The sequence below is a fragment of the Triturus cristatus genome, chromosome 4_1, assembly GCF_964204655.1.
Source record: "Triturus cristatus chromosome 4_1, aTriCri1.1, whole genome shotgun sequence".
Classification (NCBI taxonomy): Eukaryota; Metazoa; Chordata; class Amphibia; order Caudata; family Salamandridae; genus Triturus; species Triturus cristatus.
Genome location: NC_140585.1, coordinates 69,887,392 through 69,909,143, shown reverse-complemented (window position 1 = coordinate 69,909,143; position 21,752 = coordinate 69,887,392). Strand labels below are relative to the sequence as shown.

Here is a 21,752-nt window from a genome sequence, read left to right as displayed (position 1 = left end):
CGTTGATATTGGGAGGATGAAAGGCGGAGTAGACCTGCGATGGGTCCCTGCCAGAGGCGCCGGATTTCCACAAAAGATAATCGATTACACGCAAATAAGGCGCTTTTACCCCTGGTCGGTTCTCTTGAAAGCCTGGCGTGGATCTGGGCCCGGACTTGTGCAGGATGTCACTGTTTAAATTGTGAAGTAAAGATACAAACCCTCCTTGTTGTTCCGGCTGAAATACCAGGCTCAGAGTTAACGACGGCTCCGACCTTTATTTGATATATAAATCGCTGTTTCTCTCGAGACCCGCACAGCTGCAGAGTTTGCTTTTGACGTTTCATGGTTTTCCGTGTGCTTGTGTGCGCTGTGTCCATGTACTATGCGTTAGTCTTTCACGATTTATAGCGAATGGAAGAGGCATGCGACTATCTACAGTTTCTTGAAAAGAAAAAAAAACTCTTAAAAGAAGCTTCTCGCCCGCCCCTTGCTTACCATTGGCGGGCTTCACTGTCACTCTTGTTTTCTCCTTGTACATTAGTGAGCGCGTGTCCGCACAGGTCGCTTCCCTTGCTCTCTCTATGTGTTTGTTTCTCAAGTACTGACGGATTTCTTGAATCCTTTTCTTCCAGCCGTTGGTGTACGGATTATGCTGCATATTTAGTGTTTTGAAACCACCAGAGTTCAAGCGGACACTCGGGTATTTCCAAGAGCTGAAAACAAAGAACGTGCAATAACGAAACTTGGCTGCATGTGACCAGTTTCCAAAACATACATTTCCTCTGCCTTCTGCTCGACACGTACACACTGAAATGTTTACGTTTCTCGCTGTCACATTCACTCACTTGTCGGTTACCTCTTTTTTAATTTTAGAGAATGTTTTATTCATCATAAAACATGCGGTGTTTTCAAAAGGTTTGTTTCACCCATACCCCCTTACCTCCACCCACCCTGAGCCCTAAATTCACTCTTACCTCCCTTTACTAACTCCCAAACCCTAGAATCACCCTTACCACCCTTTACTTCTACCCACCCCAGAACCCTAAATTCACTCTTACCTCCCTTTATTTTTACCCATCCCTGAACCCTAACATCACCCTTACCACACTTTACTTCAACCCTCCCCTGAACCCTAAATTCACCCCACCTCCCTTTCCTCTACTGACGCAAGCACTAAAGTTACCCATATGTCCCTTTGCATCTACCCATCCTGAACCCTAAATTTATCCTTAACTCCCTTTACCTCTGCACATCACTGAACCCTACAATCGCTCTTACCTGCCTTTACCTCTTCCCACCCCTGAGCTATAAAGTCGGCCTTTCCCACAACTCTGAACCCCAAATTCACCTTTACCCACCACCAAACACTATATTTACCCTTACCTCTACCCACCCTGAACCCTAATATTACACTTACATCCCTTTACTTCTACCCACTCCAACCCCTAAATTTACTCCTACCTCCCTTTACTTTCTACCCCCCCTCCAGCACTAAAATCACCTTACCTCCCTTTACACCTACCCACCGAGCCCCAAAGTCACCCTGACTTCCCTTTACCTCTACCCAGCCCCAAATCCTAACATATCCCTTCCTTCCTCTTACCTCTACCCACCTCTAAACCCTAAAATCACTTTTTATTTTAAATAACATAAAAAATGTTATTTAGGAAAAAAACTACCTGTGCTTTAAAGTACTGTGTGGTAAAGGTAGAAAGGCTTACCCGTGTAGTACTTAAACTTGTGTGGTGTCGGCTGCTGGTAAGGGTCCTGCATGGTACAGGCGGTTTCCCTTCAGGTAGGACACGTTCCTGACCCCTCCCTAAACCTTCTCTTAACTTCACTCTACTGCCCCTAAATGTTTTAGGGTCCCTGTAGTTGCTTTATGCCCTTTGGTATGTTTGGTGGGTACTTTCACGTCTTCGATAGTTTACACCCTCCTTCCTCCCTACGCCCTGTACCGTAGGCCTCGCCTGAGATTGCGCATGCGCTTAGTCTTGCAGGACATTTTGTTTACTTACAGCGGGCTTAGAGCCTGCCTATTGCTTACCATTGGTTGGCTTCATCGTCGCTCTCATTTCCCTTTGATCAGCGAGTGCCGGCTTCGCTTCCTGTTTGTGTGTTTGTCCCTACACTGGAGCATTGCCTAAGTACTGCTTCTGTTGCTTAGTTCCCCTCCAGTGCTCGCCGCTTTCAGAAGTATTTTTTGAACTTTTATTGCACTCCTTTTCTCACTCCCCCTCCCACATCGTTGCTTGCCCTGCCCCACCCGTCCTGCGTTGCTGCTCGTCTAGTCCTCCCCCACCCCCGTTATTGCTTCTTGTGTCTACTCCACCTCATCCCTCCTCCCCCTTCGTTGCTTGACCCTTTTTGCCCCACCAGAAAAAAAGCACCCAAAAGTCACACCAGTGGGTTTCAAGATGCTACAAAAATGCAGATGGTGCTGCTCTCCCTGCAAATACTTAACAATGGAGCCATCATTTTTTAAGGCCGCCTCCCAGTGTCCTGTTGGTTGTAAACTTATGTCCCCCGGTCTCTGCACTCAGGGTGAGGAGCACCTTACACCTGATTTGCACAGCAAGTCAGACATCCTCGCTTCCCTGTCCCCTGCCTCCCAATCCTGAAAGGGGTCCCTCCGGGCATGTATGAATTTAATATCACATCCTGAAAGTAGCTGCTGTGTTAAGTGTTCAGCATGTTCCCAGACATCTAAGAGAAACGGTTAAAGTTATTTTCTCTTTCGGTTGGGTGGTTTATAGAGTGGATGGGACATTTGACCGATCATCATTTCATACAAGCCTGACGTTTCATGGCTTCATTTCATTTTTATTGCTTGATTATTTAAAATCTTACAATACATAAAAACAATTCATAATGTAATAAATATAATAAAATCGGGCTTAAGGATAATAAAAACATTGATAAATAAATTTATCAAAGACATCTCAACACTTAATAATGCAGACCTCATAATACATATATAGTTAATATATACACCCTATGTGGTATATTAATTTTGCGGGTCTAATTTCTTTCTTATTAATAAAAACTTTACAAAAGCTGAATTCAGAGCTATATTGTCTGATTGTAGACCTCTTCAGAGTGCTTGTCTACAGGTTCGTATTCCACAGGAATTAAAATGCCACTTAAGTAAAGTTCTTCTTTCATCTTTAAATTTGGGGCATAGACCGAGTAAATGAATAATGTTCTTTTCTCCTGCGACAAGGTATCGACTCCAATGTTCGAAGCCAAGGCATTACATGACATAAACCCAGGAAAAGGCCAAAACTGGCTTTTAGGAAAATGTTTTTTTTTTGCTTTAGAGACCAAGGAGTTTCTAAGTATGATTTGAACTTTCATTTTTGTATACCCGTTCATTAGTGACCATGCATGCGTTCTTTTTACAAATGAGTTTTTATCTTTATACAACAATAGATGCTTTGTAGTTTTCATGCAACTTCTTTTTAAAAAGAGATGTGATCTCTTAAGACTGTGTCATTTTATCTGCACTCATAAGACCTTGGTTACGTGTACTACTAAAACTCCCAGCAAAGGAACAAGAGGGATTCTTAAGAGGACAATTGCATATACATATATATATATATTATCCACTCCAATTCCTTTGTTCAAGAACGGGACACCGACACAGGAGCTGGATCAGACGGTCAGTTTCTTGTTTATTTTAGTTTTAGCTGTTGGGCGTTTCGGCACTTCCTGCCTTGCTCACACAAACAAGTTTCTAGGACAGATCTATAAGCTCTGAAGAAGCGCAGTGGAGCGCGAAACACGTGTTGGCTTTTTCTGACTGCTTATAAGAATAAATACAACAAAAGAAACTGAACAAGAAGACTTTGCTGTTTGATGCTTTTTGTGATTATCTCAGCAATGTGTGATGTTATAATTTTTTTTTTTTTTTTTCATAAATGCTTTGTACAGAGTATTCGATTTTCAGTTGGAATATATGTATTGCTAAGAGTATGGAACAACAACATATTAATGGGGTATTCATTTCTTTTTTTTGGGGGGGGGAGATTCTACAGAATTCAAGGGGAAACTACATTCATCTTCCACAAGAGTGTATAGGTACAAAACTTGAGCTAGTTGTCCAAAACATGGGGAGAGGTGTTGGTGCACATGCATTTCTGAGATGCTTAGTAGGTTTGTCTGCACAGTGCTTGTGCTGTGCTTGTGAAATCTATTGCTTTTAATATAAACTTCAAGAGGCTTACCTCCTCCCTCCTCTTTCCTGGCTTTTCATTGGTTCCTATGCTTGCCACTTTTCCTCCATTTTTATTGGCTGTAGCATATTTTCCTGCATTTACCGATGCTTATTTCTAGTTTACTTCTCTTATCAGTTTCACGTAGTTGAAATACTGTTAACATCCGATTTGGTGGAACTATTTTTCATAGAGTTTTGCCTCTCTACTTTTTCGTCTTGCAGCATGTTAGAAATGGGCGTCTCTAGTTGGCAATGGTTTGCACCTTTGTCCTTCAAGTCAGGATAAGAGGGATACACTTCTAATATAACCTCTGCTCACCCCTTGGAAACTTGGCACAAGTAGTCAGGCTTATCTCAGAGTCAATGCGTAAAGCATTTGCACATAACACACAGTAATACAGTGAACACACTACAAAAGGTCACCACACCAGTTTTAGAAAAATAACTAATATTTATCTGTGCAAACAAGACCAAAACGCTAAAAGACCAACATTCAGTAATCAAAAATGCTGACTTTGTAAGAATGACTTTAAAATGCAGCTCCTTGAAGTTGATAGCTCCTTCTGGTGCTACCGCAGTGCTGAAAACAGACTCTAACAGCTCCAGCCGACCACGTCAGTGCGGACCAGTCGCGGCAAGGGTTGCGGTTGCAATGTGAAGCGTAGCAGTGCGGCCCCCTCTAGTCACGGTGCAGGCAGCAGCTCAGTGACGGTTGTCCAGCGGCGTCGGTGAGACCAGGACTGTAGAGCAAAGTGGGGCAGTGCTTGTTGCGGTGCTGAAAGGTCACAGTGCAAGTGGCAGTGCCGGTTGATGGGAGGTGGCGTCGGTCGGCCCAAACTGTGGTGTGGTACGAGGCAGTGCGTTATGGGACTTACGAGCAGCCCCCAACCCCCCCCCCCCCCCAAGTCCAGGGTGCTGAAAAGGGTGTCGAGGTCAGTGGGCAGCGACGTTCAGTGAGACCAGGGCGGTGGAGTGGAGCAAGGAAGTGCGGAGTTCAGTGCGCACATGTCCCGGTGCAAGCAGCGGCTTGGTGGCAGTAGTCGGTGAGATGAGGGATGTAATTTGAGGTGCAGCACTACCATCTGCGGTGCCTTCTGGACACCGCTCCAACAGCGGTGTCGGTGACGTCTGTTTTCCTCCTCTGTGGCAACTGAAACCTATGGTTCCAGAGGCGGTACCCAGAGTTAAGTGAAGTCTTTGCTGTCCCTGAGACTTCGTGGACAGGAGGCAAACTCTATTTCAAGCCCTTGGAGATTCTCGGCAAAAAGTGAAGAAATTTCAGTCCAGTCCTTTCACTGCCCAAGGCAGAAGCAGCCACTGCAGGCCAACCCAACAAAGCAACAACACAGCAAAGGGGCCGTACCCCTCCTGGCAGCTCTTCTTGGCAAGTTCCATGAACCAAGCGAGTTCTAAAGTTCTGGGCCCTAATATTTATACTCCCTTTCTCTCTAATCTCTTGGGCAGAGAGTGTCTGTGCTCAGTCCAAACCAGTTTGGTCCTCTTTGGCCCAGCTTCCTGGTAGGAGGTGGAGACTGCATTGTCCAAGGCAGACCAAGCCCATTCAGGTGCAAGGAAATCTCCTTCCACTACTCTAAATGCAGCCCAGGTCTATTTAGACCAGCCCTGATGGGACCATAGTTCACCACCCTTCTCTGGTGGTGTTTTAAACAAAGGTTGATCCAGCGACAGAAATGTAAACCAGCTTTTCCAGCGAAAGGAATGTAAACCAGCTTTTCAGTGTAAGACGCTAATTCAGAAACATAACCTTTTGGCCATTTTTATATAGGAACACTGCTTTAAATTGGCCGTGACTGACAGATCCTGAATACCTGTAGTTCTTACATTTGAGAGAGTATACCAAACAGCTAATTTGGGGTGGTGGTCTATATTTCCATGTGAAGCACAGTATAGGAATATAAAGGTAATTCCAACGCTACTATCTTCATATTAAGGAGGGGGTGTGAGAACTAAGTGAGCCAAGCAAAGCGTGTGTGTTCCTAGCACTAAAACAAGACACTGTGAAAGGTCAGAGCAGGGTCGTGCTGGAGTTGGCTGCCTGTGGTAGTCCCAGAGGCGCAACTAGAGCCAAATTTCGGGGGATGCTAATTCTTCCAGCAATAGGCAGAGTGGGGATGCAGGGGCTCAAAAAAGGGGTGAAAAAAACTGCCTCATTTACAAGCAAATGGTCTTTTAAAGAGCTGTGAGGTACTTGGGTGCGGCTTTGTGTGTGCGCCCTGTAAGCTGTCTCAGCCCGGGGCAATGGGCATTGCATGCCTGGTCGTCTCTCTCCTAATCATCCCACGCGGATGTTGCTGCTCCTGCGCTGCAAAAAGAGAAGGGAAATCCTGAGAGAAAATGGCTCTTTAAATGATTTCCCTTCCCCCTACAACGCGGCTCACCTGGCATGACGCTCCACTTCTCAGTAGTGAGCGATGTGCATGCTCTCACTGCAGTCCAATAAAAAAAAGAAAACTGACTACCTTTGTGAGGCCCGAAAATAGAGCCCATTAGAGACCTGTTTCGAGGCCCCCAGAAAATAACTGCCGATGCTCAGACCCGGCCCACTTAAAGCCCTGACTTTAACACTAGACAGCAGTGAGAAAGTGCGCAGAGACCCTAAACCAGCAAAAAACGAGTAAAAACCAGGTCAGAAAGCAAAAAGACAGGGGAAGCACGCCAAAAGATGCCAGGTCTAACACTGCAGATTTATATAGCGCAATTTGGGAGAGATTAGGTGATTTGCCCAAAATCACAGGATAATGCTGTGCCGATACTCGAACTGGGATGAGCAGCTCTGGCTGCTGTGCCACATCCTCTCCACTCCTGCTATTACATTTCCAATGGGACTCTTCAAGCCCTTATACAAGATGCATTTCCTGGGAGAAATTCCTTTTCTTTAGTGTTTTTTTAAATCAACTAACATTGTATGTCCACGTCGGCTGCATTTGCTTTTGGGTGGAAAGTGAAAGCGTGACTTGTGACCCGCACGGGACAGTTCTCTGGTGCCGGTTAGCTAAATGGCTGCAGGAGATCTTTGTACGAAATGGTCTTCTTCAAAGTCCATCGCCGTCCACACCACTGATAATGTAGAAAGAAAAGTCTTTGAACGCGATTGGTTAACCTGAGGCACTTGTCTGTTGTCGGTGCCCGGGTTTGTTTCCTGTTTTTGTTGTGTTGCGGTCACCAGGTACACTGTGCTTTGTTAGTGCTACAGGCTGACATTATACCGGTTTCAGGTAAGCATGCCTGTGCTGTGCGTTGTAGTTGTAGTAGTGGCCCTGCGTTGCCTGCCGTTGCCGCTACACCCTGTTCTGGGTCGCCAAGCGCCTCATGTTTTCAAGAGCGTGAAGCTGTGGTGGCACTAGACGGAGATGTAACGTAGGCCCCCCTCGCGCCAGTGGCTGGTGTAACGCACACTGCGCATTATCCATGGTTGTATATTACATGCAGCTGCCTCTCTTGTTGGTAGTGAACATAAGCTCCCCCTTCGGCCCTCGGTGTTTTCCTTGGAGGTGATGCCGGGAAACAGCCTTTACCACGAAGCATTTTCTACGCGTTACGTTTACAACGTTACACTTACCTCGTAAACGTCTTCACAACACGTATTGCTTCAATGACCGTCTTTACCACGCAAGCAACGTCATCACGGAACAACGTCTTCATCAACCAAAAAAATGCATCAGTCCTTTTTTAGTGTCGGCGAAGACCTAAGAAAAAGGTCTTCCCAAAAGAAAAAGCGGGATAAAGGAAAAATCGAGGTAAGGGCTATGCGTAGAAAAAACATTCCGTTGTAACGCATGCGTGGTAAAGGCATGCGTTGCAACGGAATGCGTAGTAACGACATATATTCGTGATGCTGGGTGATGCTGTCCAGGCCGGCCTGCCTCCTCTGGACATCAGACAGTTGCCGTGGTGACACTGGAGCGTTCTGAGCGCGCCAACTTCATTCCCATGGATGCGGCTCTCGAACAGCCGGGCGGATTCAGGATTGGGCGCCTTTCACGACACCGGACAATGATTGGAGAAGGCGGGTAATGGAGGATCGTGTGTTGTGATTGGCCGTCGGTTGGATGCGTGCCTTTGATTGGCCGACTGATGTTGACGCGGGCGAGTTGAATGGGCCGCGTGTGTCTCGCGGAGTCTCTGTGCATTTAGCCTGGTGTCACTCCTCCGCTGGAGCTAGTCTGTGCCCAATCCGGAGCCGCCCCCACGGTGGGCCAGGCGGAGCGGGGCATCCCTGCCTGTCTGTCCGCACTCCAGCAGCTCACCAACTGTTCTCGTGGCTTCTTATTGTTTGAACCTGGCTTCCAAGGACTTGGTGGGAGTTTGGGTGTTCGTAGGGCTGCTTGCTGGAGTAGAGGAAGTGTCCTTGCAGAAACTCCCGATGGTTCCACCTTTGGGCATAGGCGGTGGTTGTGCAGAACCGTTCAACTTCTCCCATCTGATGTTGGCTATGCTTTTGTGGGAGCCTGCGTTTGTTTGTGTTTAGAACATGTTTGGAGCAGTATCTAGGCAATGCTACTCATGTCTTTTTCTGATACCCCCACCCCCTCCCTTCCAGCCCCGGCTCTAGAATTTTATCTTTGGGAGCATGGGTGGGCCATGAAGGTGAGTGAGTACTGGAAAAAAAAACCAAAGTATTTAATCGATCTGACATTTTAGGTATTGGCATCCGTCCGCATTTGACATTTTTATCCCAATAATTAGCACCCAAAGAGCTACATACATTCCTTTCTTTGCTGGGCTTCCAGCGTTGGGGGAGGGGAGGGATGCTGCTTGTCAACTCTTTAAGATGCAACACTTTTAAGACTGTAGCATGCTCCTGTGCAGCAGCAGAAATGTTTCTGCTGCTATACAGAGCCACTTTACAGCTTGTCATGTTTTTAAACAAGCATTGAAAATGCAATAGGTCGCGCCTTTTATTAAGTTAAAGTTATTTGCTTTGCTATACAATAACATTAGCAAAGCAAATGGCTTTAACTTAATCAAAGGCGAGACCCATTGCATTTTCAATGCTTGTCTATTCCTCCTCTGGTATTTCCCAGTTCAGCTAAAAAGAACCACAGGGCGCGCTAGGATCTCGGTCGGGCCTGGATTAGAGAGAGGTTCTCTAAATACGCCAATTACTTCTGAAGAGTAGAAGTGACGGCGCTTTCTGTAGTGGCCGCACTGCTCCTGGAGAAAACATTATACAGTGTTAACACGAGAGACGTGCACGCTCCGACGTGAAACCCTCCAGCAGCCGCGAGGCGCTGCACGGAACACAGGCACGTGTTCCCTTCAACCAGAGGACCTGGGGGCGATCAGGGTGTGCCCTCCCTCCGTTAAAGAGTTCCATGCGTGCTTTTTGTTAAAATCTGTCTGTTGAATTTCAAGTCCTGTACGATTGAACACAAATGAATCATACAGTTGTTGCCAGGATAAACGTAAAATAATTTTATAGTAAGCTATAAAAATAATTCTACACGATTAATATAATTTAGCCCACATGTACATAATTTTTCTCCGTGTTTTAACTAATGCTACTGATCTATTTAAATAATTCTGTACTTTTGAAATACTACTGCAATCAAAAACTACGAAGATATTTAAATACCTGCGTGCTTCTAAAATAATTTTGCATTTTTAAAGACTTGTGCATTTCTAAAAATAATACAGCGTCGTTTGTTAAAACGATTCTTTTATTTGCAGAACTTCTATAAAAATCTTCCCGCTTCTTCTATAATTATGCTAACTCTTAAAAACAAATGTACCTACTTTTAAGTAGTAATGCACACTTTCAATCAAATGCAACCCTCAAAGCTTTTTCACTAGACCTAGAACCCGTGACTGACAGATTTACACGGATCTCTGTAGTAGGTGGCTTAGTAGGACTGGAAGTTATGACCCAAAGGTTACTCACCATTCTGTGCAACGTGCACTTCAACCCATTAAGCTATTTTACAACCAACCAGCTACACACAAATCTTTGTGGTAGGTGCATTAACCAGCTAGGCTATCCTGATTGGAACCCGTAACACGCGGACTTCTGCAGCAGGTGAACCTCTCTAACTGAGACTGCCAGTTATCTTATGAACAGGACTTATCAGCTGCAGGCCTCACAGGGACATCTGCAGCAGGTGTGTTAACCCCCTCAGCTGTTTTCCAGAGGATGGACCCCGTGTCCTGCAGATCATAGGAGATGTAACAAGACGCTGAACTTTTTATCTCGTATTGCAGCTAGTGATAACCAGACTTTTCGCAGATCTCAGCGGCAGGCGCACTACCCCCTCAGCTATCTTACTGAGGTTGGGTCCTATCTGTGCCCAGCCTTGAGGTCGTGGGAGGCGCGGAAAGCCTTAAAAGGACAGCATGGGAGCTGTAGTCTTCTCACACGTCCCTGTACGAAGGTATTGACCCCCTGAAATGTAACCCCCTCTGGAATGTAATAATTTGCCGAAAGTGGACCCCGGGTTCAGAAGTTAGTGTACAAATCTCCACAACAGGTGCATTGACTACCGGAGCTCTCTGTACGAGAATGCGAACTGCGAGTTCACAGAGATCTATGCTGCAGAGTCAAGGCAGCTGGCCTGGAGGCTTTAAAATGGATGACGAAGAAGCGGTCCCGAATGTGAAAGAGCGAGGATCTCTTGTCTTTATGGGGCCATGTGTTTAAACACATGGCCCCATAAAAATCAGAAATCTTTTACGCCAGAAGGAAAGCAGGAGAGCCAGTCCAAGTGGGCCGGCACAAAAAGCCAAAGGTAGGCCTCCTAAAACCCTCCTTTCAATGGGAAGCCAGCGTTTAACATAAACGCTGACGCTACCCAATGAAAATGAGGGGCGTGCCTCGAGTCCCCTTCTCCAAACTTAGCTGATTACTATAAATCTCGAGGCGAAGAGCGCATGCGTGCTCCAACGCCAGCCGAGACCTAAAAACGTTGGCAGTTTTTTACTTTACAAACCATAAAAGTTTAAAAATACGATGCAATATGCCCAGAAGCATAATTCAGTTTTCATGATACCTGTGCTGGTCATTTGTGCACCATAACAGCTAATAAACTCTGCTGACTTCACACCTCTCCCCAGGCTGCACGCCGCTGTGAAACATTAAGGTAAAAAAAGGTTTGTTTTTCAGTTCTGAACGGCCTTGGGTGGGCTAGGGTATTCCTTGGGTGGGTCTGGCCCACCCTCTAGAGCCAGGCCTGCTCTCTTCCCAATGGTTTGTCGTAACTTGTGGTTGCATGTCCCCAGGAGCTCTAATGAAGAGCGGGCAAGTAATTTTTTCTCTTTTTTTTTTTTTTTTTTTGTTTCAATGGAAGGAGCTTGCTTCTAACTGTGAAAAGAGGATAGGCGAGGGAGGGGCACTTGGGATAGGTGCAGGGTAATTGATGCTCAGGGGTGGGAGGGGACCTGGTGTAAGTGTATGCTCAAGGGGTGGGCTTGCGAGAAACTGTGCTGCATGGGTGCGTGTCCAGGGAAAGGTACGTAAGGTGTCCAAACAAAAGGAAATTAAGTTATCCACTTGCCTCTACTCATTCTTGGCAGTTTGATTGGCATGCACATTTCCCGGGAGACTATTAAACGTCATGTCTTTAATATATTTTTATATTGTCTTATTAAAGGAATGCTTCTGGGTTCTTAAAATGGCACTTTTGAGCATTTCAGAATACAACCTAAACTAAGCGTACAGAAAACGAGAAGTTATGTAGCACGTTTCCTTTGTGCTAACGTTTATTCCTGAAGTGTTCCGGAACAGGGTTTAGCACAATTATCAGACTGGCGTTTGTCGGTGTAGTTTACGCTTTTTTATTTCCGGAGTTGGATAATAAAACATCTGTTTTGCTGTAGTGAGTATCTAGCAACGTGCTTACATACCTACTCTCGGACACCACTAGCCCTGCACACTCACCCACCATTGAGTCTGCACAGTCACCCTGGTATTGTGCCAGCAGTCATGTATTGCTCAGCCACCTCTCACACAGTGCTGACTGAACTCGCACACCATTGACCTACCTCTCACCCAGCACTCCCATTCCTCTCACCCTTCACCCTCCACCCACACCTCTCACCCTGAACTCAAACCGCTCATCCTGCACTTATAATATTGACATTCCGCTCACTCTACACTCGCACAACTCTTACCTTCTACAGGATTACATCTTTCACCCTGTACACTCACACAATTCTCATTCTGTACTGAACACTCATCCCTCACCATGCATCCAGGCACTTTCACCCTGCACTCAGACACTTATCAACCTTCATTCATGCACTACTCACCCTGCACAGAGAGCTCTCGCACCACTTTCCCTGCACTCATACACTGCCCCCACACCTCTTGACTTCTAATTAATCTTATAGGTGAAACCTAATGCATTTACCAATGCTTGTTTTTACATGTGTAGTGTTGACACATTCCTAGTTCCATATTAAAATACAGAGAGGTGGTGAGACAGATGTATTGCTGAGGTGCATCAGTTCAGAATTACAGCTGAACATTAGTATTCTAATGCAAGGTACTCAGGACCTCCTTAGGTCCACGACAACCTGAAGACTTCCTTGACCCCATAAGCGACTTGGCAGTGGATGGAGTCCTTTGTCTGTTTTCTCCCTTATCCCTTTCCTCTTTCCTCGCTTCTACCACTGGTCCCCATGTCCCTGTGTATGTGAACACTGGTAGGAGAGATGAGAGACGGAAAAGAGCATCGCTTCCGTTCCATCCTGTGCACGAGGCTAGTGCAGCCTGACATCCTTGGCACCAGTAGCCACACTCCACACTGTAAACCAGTTACAAGAGGCAACTAGAAGTGAATGACCTTTTCTCCTGGATCTTCAATAGATGACCGAACAATGATATCCAGTATAAGCCTCTAGTAATAGGTGCAATGGATTGTCCACCAGGACTGTCTCCTAAAATATCCCTCGGTCTGTGTCCAAATCTGCCTCTTGAGTCCTTCCAAACACAGTAGCCAGAGCTCTCGAGTTGTTGTATAGAAGCTGAGAGTGGTTCATCAACTTCTTCTTTTCTCGAAGGATTCTTTGGCGTGCAGTTATGTATTGATCATGAAAGCAAAAAAAACTACACATACCAGAATGCAAAGCGAAAGCCTGGACTGGTTGGTCCACACAGACTGACATTGGACCACTTGATACATCTGTCATGCTGAAGCTCTGTGACAGCATACTACTGATGAACAGAGCTGTGCTCCTTTCACATTTACTCTTCCATGTTCATGGTAGCCAGTTGACCACTAGTCGTGTGTGCTACTTTGTCACCTTTTGGCTTTGTTACCAACAGCACATTGTATTTTGGAACTTCTAGTCTAGCAGTTAACATTGTAAGCATGGGCTCAAACATCCAAGTATGGAAGCCACTGTTTATTAAAAAGCCAGAACTTAAAACAGGTGTGTGGGAGCCGGCCTCGTGGCGTGGTCCTGGTTCCCCGCGCTAAGCCGCACGAGGTCCCATGCACCTCGGGGCTCCTCCATTTTGGATTATACGTCACTCCACGTGACCACCTGCGTGACCCCGCTTCACCCGGCCTCTGTCCCAGCGAGGCCCGACATCAAGGCGCCAACCCCTGGCCCGGAGAATAATACGGGAACCCTTCCCACTCCCGGCGGAGGGCGGTATCGATGGGACCCCCAACCGTCCTTCCACACCTAGGTGCGATCGCCCCACAGCTCTCTGGGGCCTGGCGCCTCTCCTGCTGGGCGTCTGGCCGCTCCCTACTCGGCCTCTCCGCCCCCTCCGGGCGCAAGGGTCCGGACATCAAAGGGCTCCAGTCCTATATCTGGGGCGACCCGACAACAGGACAGCAGTTGTATCCTGGAGTCAAGAGCCCTGCTGATCGGATCGCGGCTGACCCTACGGAAGAAGACTCACCTTGAACCCACCCTCTGAGCCCTGCTGACGACGTCGCGGCTCCACCGTGCTTAAAGACCTTCACGAACCTTTGGAGCCCTGCTGACGCTGTCGCGGCCCGACCTTGTTGAACATTACCATCAGAGCCCAGCTGACCTCGTCACGGCTCGACCGAAGCGGACCTACCACCGGAGCCCTGCTGACTGTGTCGCGGCTCAACCTGAGCGGAACTGCCACCCGAGCCCTGCAGACGCCGTCGCGGCTCCTCACGTCCAAGCCGCTCTGAGACCAGCACTCAAGGTCTGGCGCAGAGCCCTCCCGTACCTGGTTGGTACTAAGACTGTCCCGCTACCCTATCCCTCTAACAGACATTGAGACTCTTATAGGATCCCTCGATCCCACTGTAAATTTTGAACGTACTACTGCTGATAAAGAACCAAGTCACGCAACTGATATTGAGTCCTGTGTGGTGGTGTTACTGGGCCTAGTACGATCCTAGGAGAAGGACCTCCCCGAGGGGGCTTCTCAGCGGCGCTCGGCTATAACTTTGCGGTAGGAAGGTGCCCCGGAATAGTCCCCCCGACTACCCGGTGGTCCTCCCTCATACAAGGTGTCACACATGACATGGAGCCACGTGGCAGTGGTGATGAATTAGATATTAGTAATAGATAGTAATTGTATATATATAGCGCTTAATACCCATGTTAAGGCGTTGAAGCACTTTTCGCGAGTAGCGCTCTACTCCGGTGCCCAGAAGGATTTGTGGTAAATTGGCATCGTGAAATATGAGTTGGTTTGAGCGGCGCTCATAGAAGTCTGTCAGTTGGATTGAAACGGATAATGGAGGCATAGACGAGGGGAAGGCATAGGACGTGTTCATTTGGAGATCCGAGTAGTAGGAGGAAGTTTGGGACGTGTAAAGAAGAGACGGAGGACACGATTCCTTGGCCCTGTTTCTCATTCCGTTCCTCAACATGGAGGTATGTCTCCAAGCTCACCGGCAGACACCACGCTGCCCTATTCCTTCTGTGTCCACTGATGCATGGCTCTCAAACCACGTATTATAATGAATCCCTTACAAAACTCCTATTCACATTTGGCAACAATTCTACCCTTGCACCCAACCTGCTTGTGGGCTCAAAACTTCTAGATACTAGACATGATTTTGTAAACCAAGCAATATCCATAGAATTTATTCTGGACAGCAAACCCTGCATGCAGGACCACCTAAGATGCACAGCTTACAGTGCACACTTCATGGAGCTTGAAGTACTTGGTGGAACAGCAGACTTGGATCCTAGTACAGGCTTAACATCTGTCCCATCTGGACTACAGAATGTATCTGCTCAGTCTCCCCCAAATCATACGTTCTACTAGTGAAAGGTGTGCTAAATGCTGCGGCCGTGCTATTGCCCATCTCAGAGGACGGATCACATCTCCCCTGTTGTAAGATCTTAAATGGCTTCCAATGGGGAAGATGTAAGGCCCTTCATCTTATTGCATCGCTGTATCTAGGATCACATCCAGTGGCAACTGATACAAGTAATAAGTGGTGGGGAAGGAGGTGTGGTGGGGGTTAATACTAAATAAAACTAGTCTTCCCTTACGCTGCCTGCCGCCTTGGTGCTCCTCTGCTCCCAGCCCGGGCTCCCTGAGTCCCCACCCAATCGCGACGCTGCTCTCATGCTATGTTTACCATGCATGAGAGCAGCGTGGGGATTGGCCCGGGTGGGCTACTTTAACGCTCGATTAGGTAAGGGAGTCTCGGCCTTTTCTCCACCCGGCTGTGTGCAGCACAGCTTAGCTGGAGAAACCTAAGTGCGCATGTCACTTTGGCCGGCCAAACTGACATGCACACTTAAGTGCACCTACCACTCCTCCTCCCAGTCCCTGCCCTGTTAACCTGGCCCACCCTTTTCTATGCTTGCTTTGGCTGCACACCGCACTCAACCGCTGCGGATACCGGCCGATTCAGACGCCTTCCGCCCCCGACTGAAGCTCTATTTACTAGACCCTTATCCGTTCACTCAGTGCTTCCCCACCGATGCAATACCGGACACGGCTCCTGAGCTCAACTTTTTGCTATAATTCAGATGGATTAATACCCTGTTCCTTGGATACGCTGATACAAAGCATTACACGGCCCCTCTGCCTTCCCAACACCGCCTTCATCATGCCAACCCGGTCCTGATGATGATCCCAAGTAACTGGATCGAAACGCCGTCGACCTGTCAGCGCAATTGATGGCACACTTCTCATGTGGTTCTCTGAATAACTGCCTATTAATTACCCAAAAATTGCGGACTTCTGACTAGAACCTCTGATTTCACTGTACATTTGTTCACTTCACTTTGCGCCGTTCCTAGCTGATTTCACATTGTCACTTGCGTCGCCACACCGTTGTGTCACGAACACACTTGAGCACCAAGTACAATTCGGATTGTTCACGCAAATTTATTTTGCTTGCAGTGCTGTTACAACTGTAATTTGTCCTTTTTCATTTCTTGTTGTCTTGCCCTGGTCATTACTGTTTGCTAAATACATGATGCCATGTGCATATTTTTCAGAAAGAAAACCGACTGAGAGTCTCCCCTTCTTTCTTGTAATGTTTTGCCCATGCATTCCTAACTGTCTTCTTTAAGTGAAACCAGTTGAGAAATTGTTGCTGTCTTTCATTCGCTTCGGCTGCCAGACAGCAAAAAATTAAATGATACTTATTTTATAATTTTATCTTCGTTTTCTGGCTTTCTGCATGGTGGGGCGATGCTCCTCCACCATTGCTTAGGAGCCGCCGCTGATCACATCTCCCCTGTTGTAAGATCACTTAAATGGCTTCTAATTAAGAAGATAAATGGCCTTTCATCTTGTCGCATCGCTGTAACTAGGACCATATCTCTGTGGTTGTAAGATCACTTAAATGGCTTCCAATCAAGAAGATATAAGACCCTTCATCTTATCGCATCGCTGTATCTATGATCACATCTCCCCTTTCCCCCCATAGGGTAACATTGATCCGTGCTGCAAATATTCGAAGTGTCGATTTTTCAAAGTAAAAAGCATTTTAATTTAAAAAAGCACTTACCTTGTAGTGAAGACCTTGGTCTTAAAATAAAGTACAGATAAAGTATATTTTTATAAAATTGGTGTGGATCTCCTTCGTGAGTTGTGTGTCCATTATTGGTCAATGTTGTGCAATAAATGTCTTACACTCCTCTGTGTTAGGCCTAAGGCCGCTCGCCCACACTACGACTAATAGAGCATTTTGGGCATTACACTGAGCCCTGTACACTTTTGGGGAACCCTTGGACTCTGTGCATGGTATAACCACCTAGTAGTGATACCATATACAGAACCAGCTTCCTACAGCCAGGTTCTGAGCTTTGAACCCAATCCACTTCTCTGAGTAGGCCTTGGACTCAGGCCTGGACTGACCGTACCAGGCACCAGGCATTTCCCCAGTGGGCTGGCAGGGAGGGGGCTGGTTTTGTCACTGGGGGCCAGGCTGACTGAGTTTCCTGCATGATACCCTTCATCCCTTTACAAACGATGCAACACAAATGGTTTGGTCAGACCATGCTTTCTTCAAAACAATATATTTTTGCATGTGGTTGGTTCCTTTTCCTGCAGAGTCGCTCCAAGCAGCAGCGTGGATATTGACAATTAAGATGCTTCAAAATTCAAAGCCGCGCATTTCTTTAGAATGTGGGCGTTGCAACCCGTTTCAGTGTAGAACATTACATTATACATGATGCTATCAAATGTCACGTTGATCATATTTCTTTTTGTTTTAATGTTAAGTTCTTGCCCCTTTCTGTTGACCAGTTATCTTGTTGGCCAGAAAAATGTTGTCACTGAGTTTAGTTTTGTGTATCTGCGTATCTTTGAAGCAGGCATCTAATATACTAGTAAAACCGAAGAAATGTGGGTGTATTCCGCAAAATGGTTAATGGCGAATGAGGAAATATATGTCCTCTTTTCACGTATTTTAACCTTATACATAAACTTAGGATACTCAGAGCCCATCCACTTTGACTAAGAGTTATTCTTTTCCTTGTATCCATGGAGAGCAGGCAGTTGGGTTCTTTGTACTGGAGATTATTAATCTTCTGCCTCCCTCTCTCCTTCTTGCTTACAGGGTCTTCCTTCTCCAGCCGGATCGAGAACTCCTGTGACTTTGAGCTGCTTGAAAACTCCTCCTGTGAGCCCTGCTGGATTGCTGAGCGATGGAGGATGAGGTACTCCTGGTATTTCTACCAGTCGGAAAGAGGGGTGGAGGGAAGAACGCATGCTGGTAGAAAGGCGAAGAGATCAAGTGAGAGTAGGCCAATCCAACAGGTTACTGCTCTTAACCATACTGATTGGACACTTGCTCCCTCTGCGTCAATACTGCTCTGCCGCCAGCACCATGCGTGTCTATGCAATGCAGGGTCCAGGATTCTGTGCAGCCATAGCCGGCAGCACCATGTGTGTCTACGCAACGTCCAGGATCCTGGGCAGCCATACTGCTATGCCGCCAGCATCTTGCGCATCTACGCACTGTCCAGGATCCTCTGTAGCCATACTGCTCAGCCACCAGCACCATGCATGACTACATACCGTCCAGTATCCTCTGCGGCCATACTGCTCAGTCTCCAGTGCCCTCTGCCTCTATGCAGCGCAAGGTCCTGTGCAGCCATGCTGCTCAGCCACCAGCACCATGCGCGCCTATGCAATGCAGGGTCCAGGATTCTGTGCAGCCATAGCCGGCAGCACCATGTGAGTCTATGCAACGTCCAGGATCCTGGGCAGCCATACTGCTATGCCGCCAGCACCATGCGTGTCTATGCAACGCAGGATCCAAGATCCTGTGCAGCCATACTGCTATGCCGCCAGCATCATGCGCATCTACGCACCATCCAGGATCCTCTGTAGCTATACTGCTCAGTCTCCAGTGCCCTCTGCCTCTATGCAGCGCAAGGTCCTGTGCAGCCATGCTGCTCAGCCACCAGCACCATGCGCGACTACATACCGTCCAGTATCCTCTGCGGCCATACTGCTCAGTCTCCAGTGCCCTGTGCGTCTATGCAGCGCAGGGTCCTGTACAGCCATACTGCTCAGCCATTTACAATATCACAAAACAGTAGTGGTGGTCTAGACAGTAGCACATTGGTCCAACAGTAACTTGTTCCTTGATTTAAATTTCTTATAGATTACGGTGCCCCTCAGGGTAACACAGACAGAAATATCCCACTACCAAGGATGTTGAATTAACGAGTATTGAGATGAAACTCGTTATTGTGTTTTTTTTTTTGAAAGGTTGTACCTCGGCACTCTAATGGTTTACATAAACAGTTTCTAAAGAGATCTGCTACAATATGGCCAATTATGGAACCCAATTCTTTAAATATTTCTATATGTTGTCTCAAGGGAAGGATACATCAGATAGACATAGATTATATGTGACTTTGTTTTTAATCCAAGGTTGTCAAAACAGCACATAAGGTTGTCAAAACAGTACATTGTTAAGTAACTGAAAGTACATGGAAATATTGCACGCTTGTAGCATTGTTTTCGAACACAAGAGACAAGTACAATTGCCAAAGTAAAGGTCCTATTTCTAGAGCCTTCCAAGTAGTGGCAGTTTTGTAGCAGCCAAAGCAGCCGACACGTGTTTCGGAACTTTCCGTAACTTTTTCAAGGCTTGTTCATTGTATATATTCATTATCTCTTTTGGAGGAATGGTCTCAGGTACTGGATAGAAGCAGCAAAATGTATTATGGCAATCCTGTAAAAATTGAATTAATTCCGTTTGTGGTCCTAGTATCCCTGGAGATACTAGGACCGCCCCAGCCTCGGACAACGTTCTATCGCTAAAAGGCATACCACAGCCCACGTCATACTGAAAAATAACAATAAAAGTTCGGACACATTGCTTTTGCGAAAAACCTTTGGAAACGAGGCCTATATCGCACAAGCAAACGCTGCATAACCAAGGGGCGAACGGAATTAATTCAATTTTTACAGGATTGCCATAATACATTTTGCTAGTTCTATCCAGTATCTGAGACCATTCCTCCAAAAGAGATAATGAATATATACAATAAATAAGCCTTGAAAAAGTTACGGAAAGTAACGAAACGCGTGTCGGCTGCTTTGGCTGCTACAAAACTGCCACTACTTGGAAGGCTCTAGAAATAGGACCTTTACTTTGGCAATTGTACTTGTCTCTTGTGTTCGAAAACAATGCTACAAGCGTACAATATTTCCATGTACTTTCAGTTACTTGACAATGTACTGTTTTGACAACCTTATGTGCTGTTTTGACAACCTTGGATTAAAAACATAAAGTCACATATAATCTATGTCTATATGATGTATCCTTCCCTGTGAGACAACATATAGAAATATTGAAAGAATTGGGTTCCATAATTGGCCATATTGTAGCAGATAACTTTAGAAACTGTTTATGTAAACCATTAGAGTGCCGAGGTACAACCTTTCAAAAAAAGAATACTGCCCAGCCTCCAGCACCATGGGGGTCTCCGCACCGTACTGGATCCTCTTTAGCCATACTGCTCAGTCTCCAGTGCCCTGTGCCTCTATGCAGCGCAGGGTCCTGTGCAGCCATACTGTTCTGCCACCAGCATCCTGTGCATCTAGGCAATTCCTGAACCAGGATCCTGTGTAAAGCTGTCCTCGGTACCAGCCTTCTGTGTATCCACACTGCTGAGCCACCAACTTTATATTTATCTGTCTCCCAAAGCATAGGCATTGCTCAGCCACTGGATTCCACGTGCATTTGCCCAGCCCAGCCAGTGGCATCCCAATTCATCAATGGGATTTGTCACTCAGCTGAAGAGCCCAATCACCAGCTTCGGTGTGCAGGACTTTGCTCAACCACCAGCTTTCCTGTGCAATCCCTTGGTGCAGGGGTGCCAGGCCTCCAGCTCCCTATGCAGGGTTGCGCCCAGCAAACTACCCTCCCTAGCGCAACAGCTGTATTGAGCCACAAACTGTGGAAACCTCCAGCTCCCCAGTGTGCAGCAGCAGTGCTAAGCCACTAGCTTTGATGCTTTACCAGCCCAATGGCAGTTGGACCGTGTGTGGGGAATGCACTGTTCACCAAAGTGGGCCATATTGGATTACGTGTAAATAATTGGAAAAACTCAGTAAAGCGGCTGTAGTCTACATGATATGAGACCTAGATGACTAGATTCCCCCGATTGTCGTATTGTGTGAATTAAAAAAGTCAGAGTATTGGGTCCTGAAGAAGGTGGTCCGAAGTATCTGCGTTCCACCGAAACGTGCATTTACCAATTTTCCAAACAAACTCACTTCATGATGCATCAATGGAAGGCTAAAGAAGAACAGTCTCCTTTTTTGTTTGTTGAAGATTTTTGTTCTGGAAACGTGTTTATGGGAGTACATGGGAGTGGTGTACGAGTGAGAGATAGTGATTGGTGGGTGGAGTGATCTAATAATTTGTTTTTACTGTATTGTGGTGACTTAGTATTTATTGTAGTATTGTCTGTGGATCTATGTATGAGTTTTAAGCATTCCATTTATGAGAAAGTTTATGTAAAAATGAAAATTAGAAACAATTGTCAAATAGTAAATTGTGCAAAAAGAAAAAAATGTAAACTAATTCCTTTGGGGTCTTTCCATATGCGATTAAGTCCATTGATGAATTCAGATTGGTAAGAGGGAAGTGTTATAATTTAAGGTTCT

General features: G+C 46.4%; 1 protein-coding gene across 4 annotated transcripts in view; it reads left to right on the top strand.

Moving 5' to 3' along the window:
* Window positions 1-21,752, top strand: part of LOC146839550 (apolipoprotein L3-like) — a 139,967-nt gene that overhangs the window by 101,270 nt on the left and 16,945 nt on the right. For all 4 annotated transcript variants that reach the window (XM_085651611.1, XM_085651613.1, XM_085651612.1 and 1 more), the window contains exon 2: window positions 18,181-18,280. In XM_085651611.1, the coding sequence (XP_085507737.1) occupies window positions 18,269-18,280 (12 nt within the window). In that variant the 5' untranslated portion in view covers window positions 18,181-18,268. The remainder of the gene's footprint in view (window positions 1-18,180; window positions 18,281-21,752) is intronic.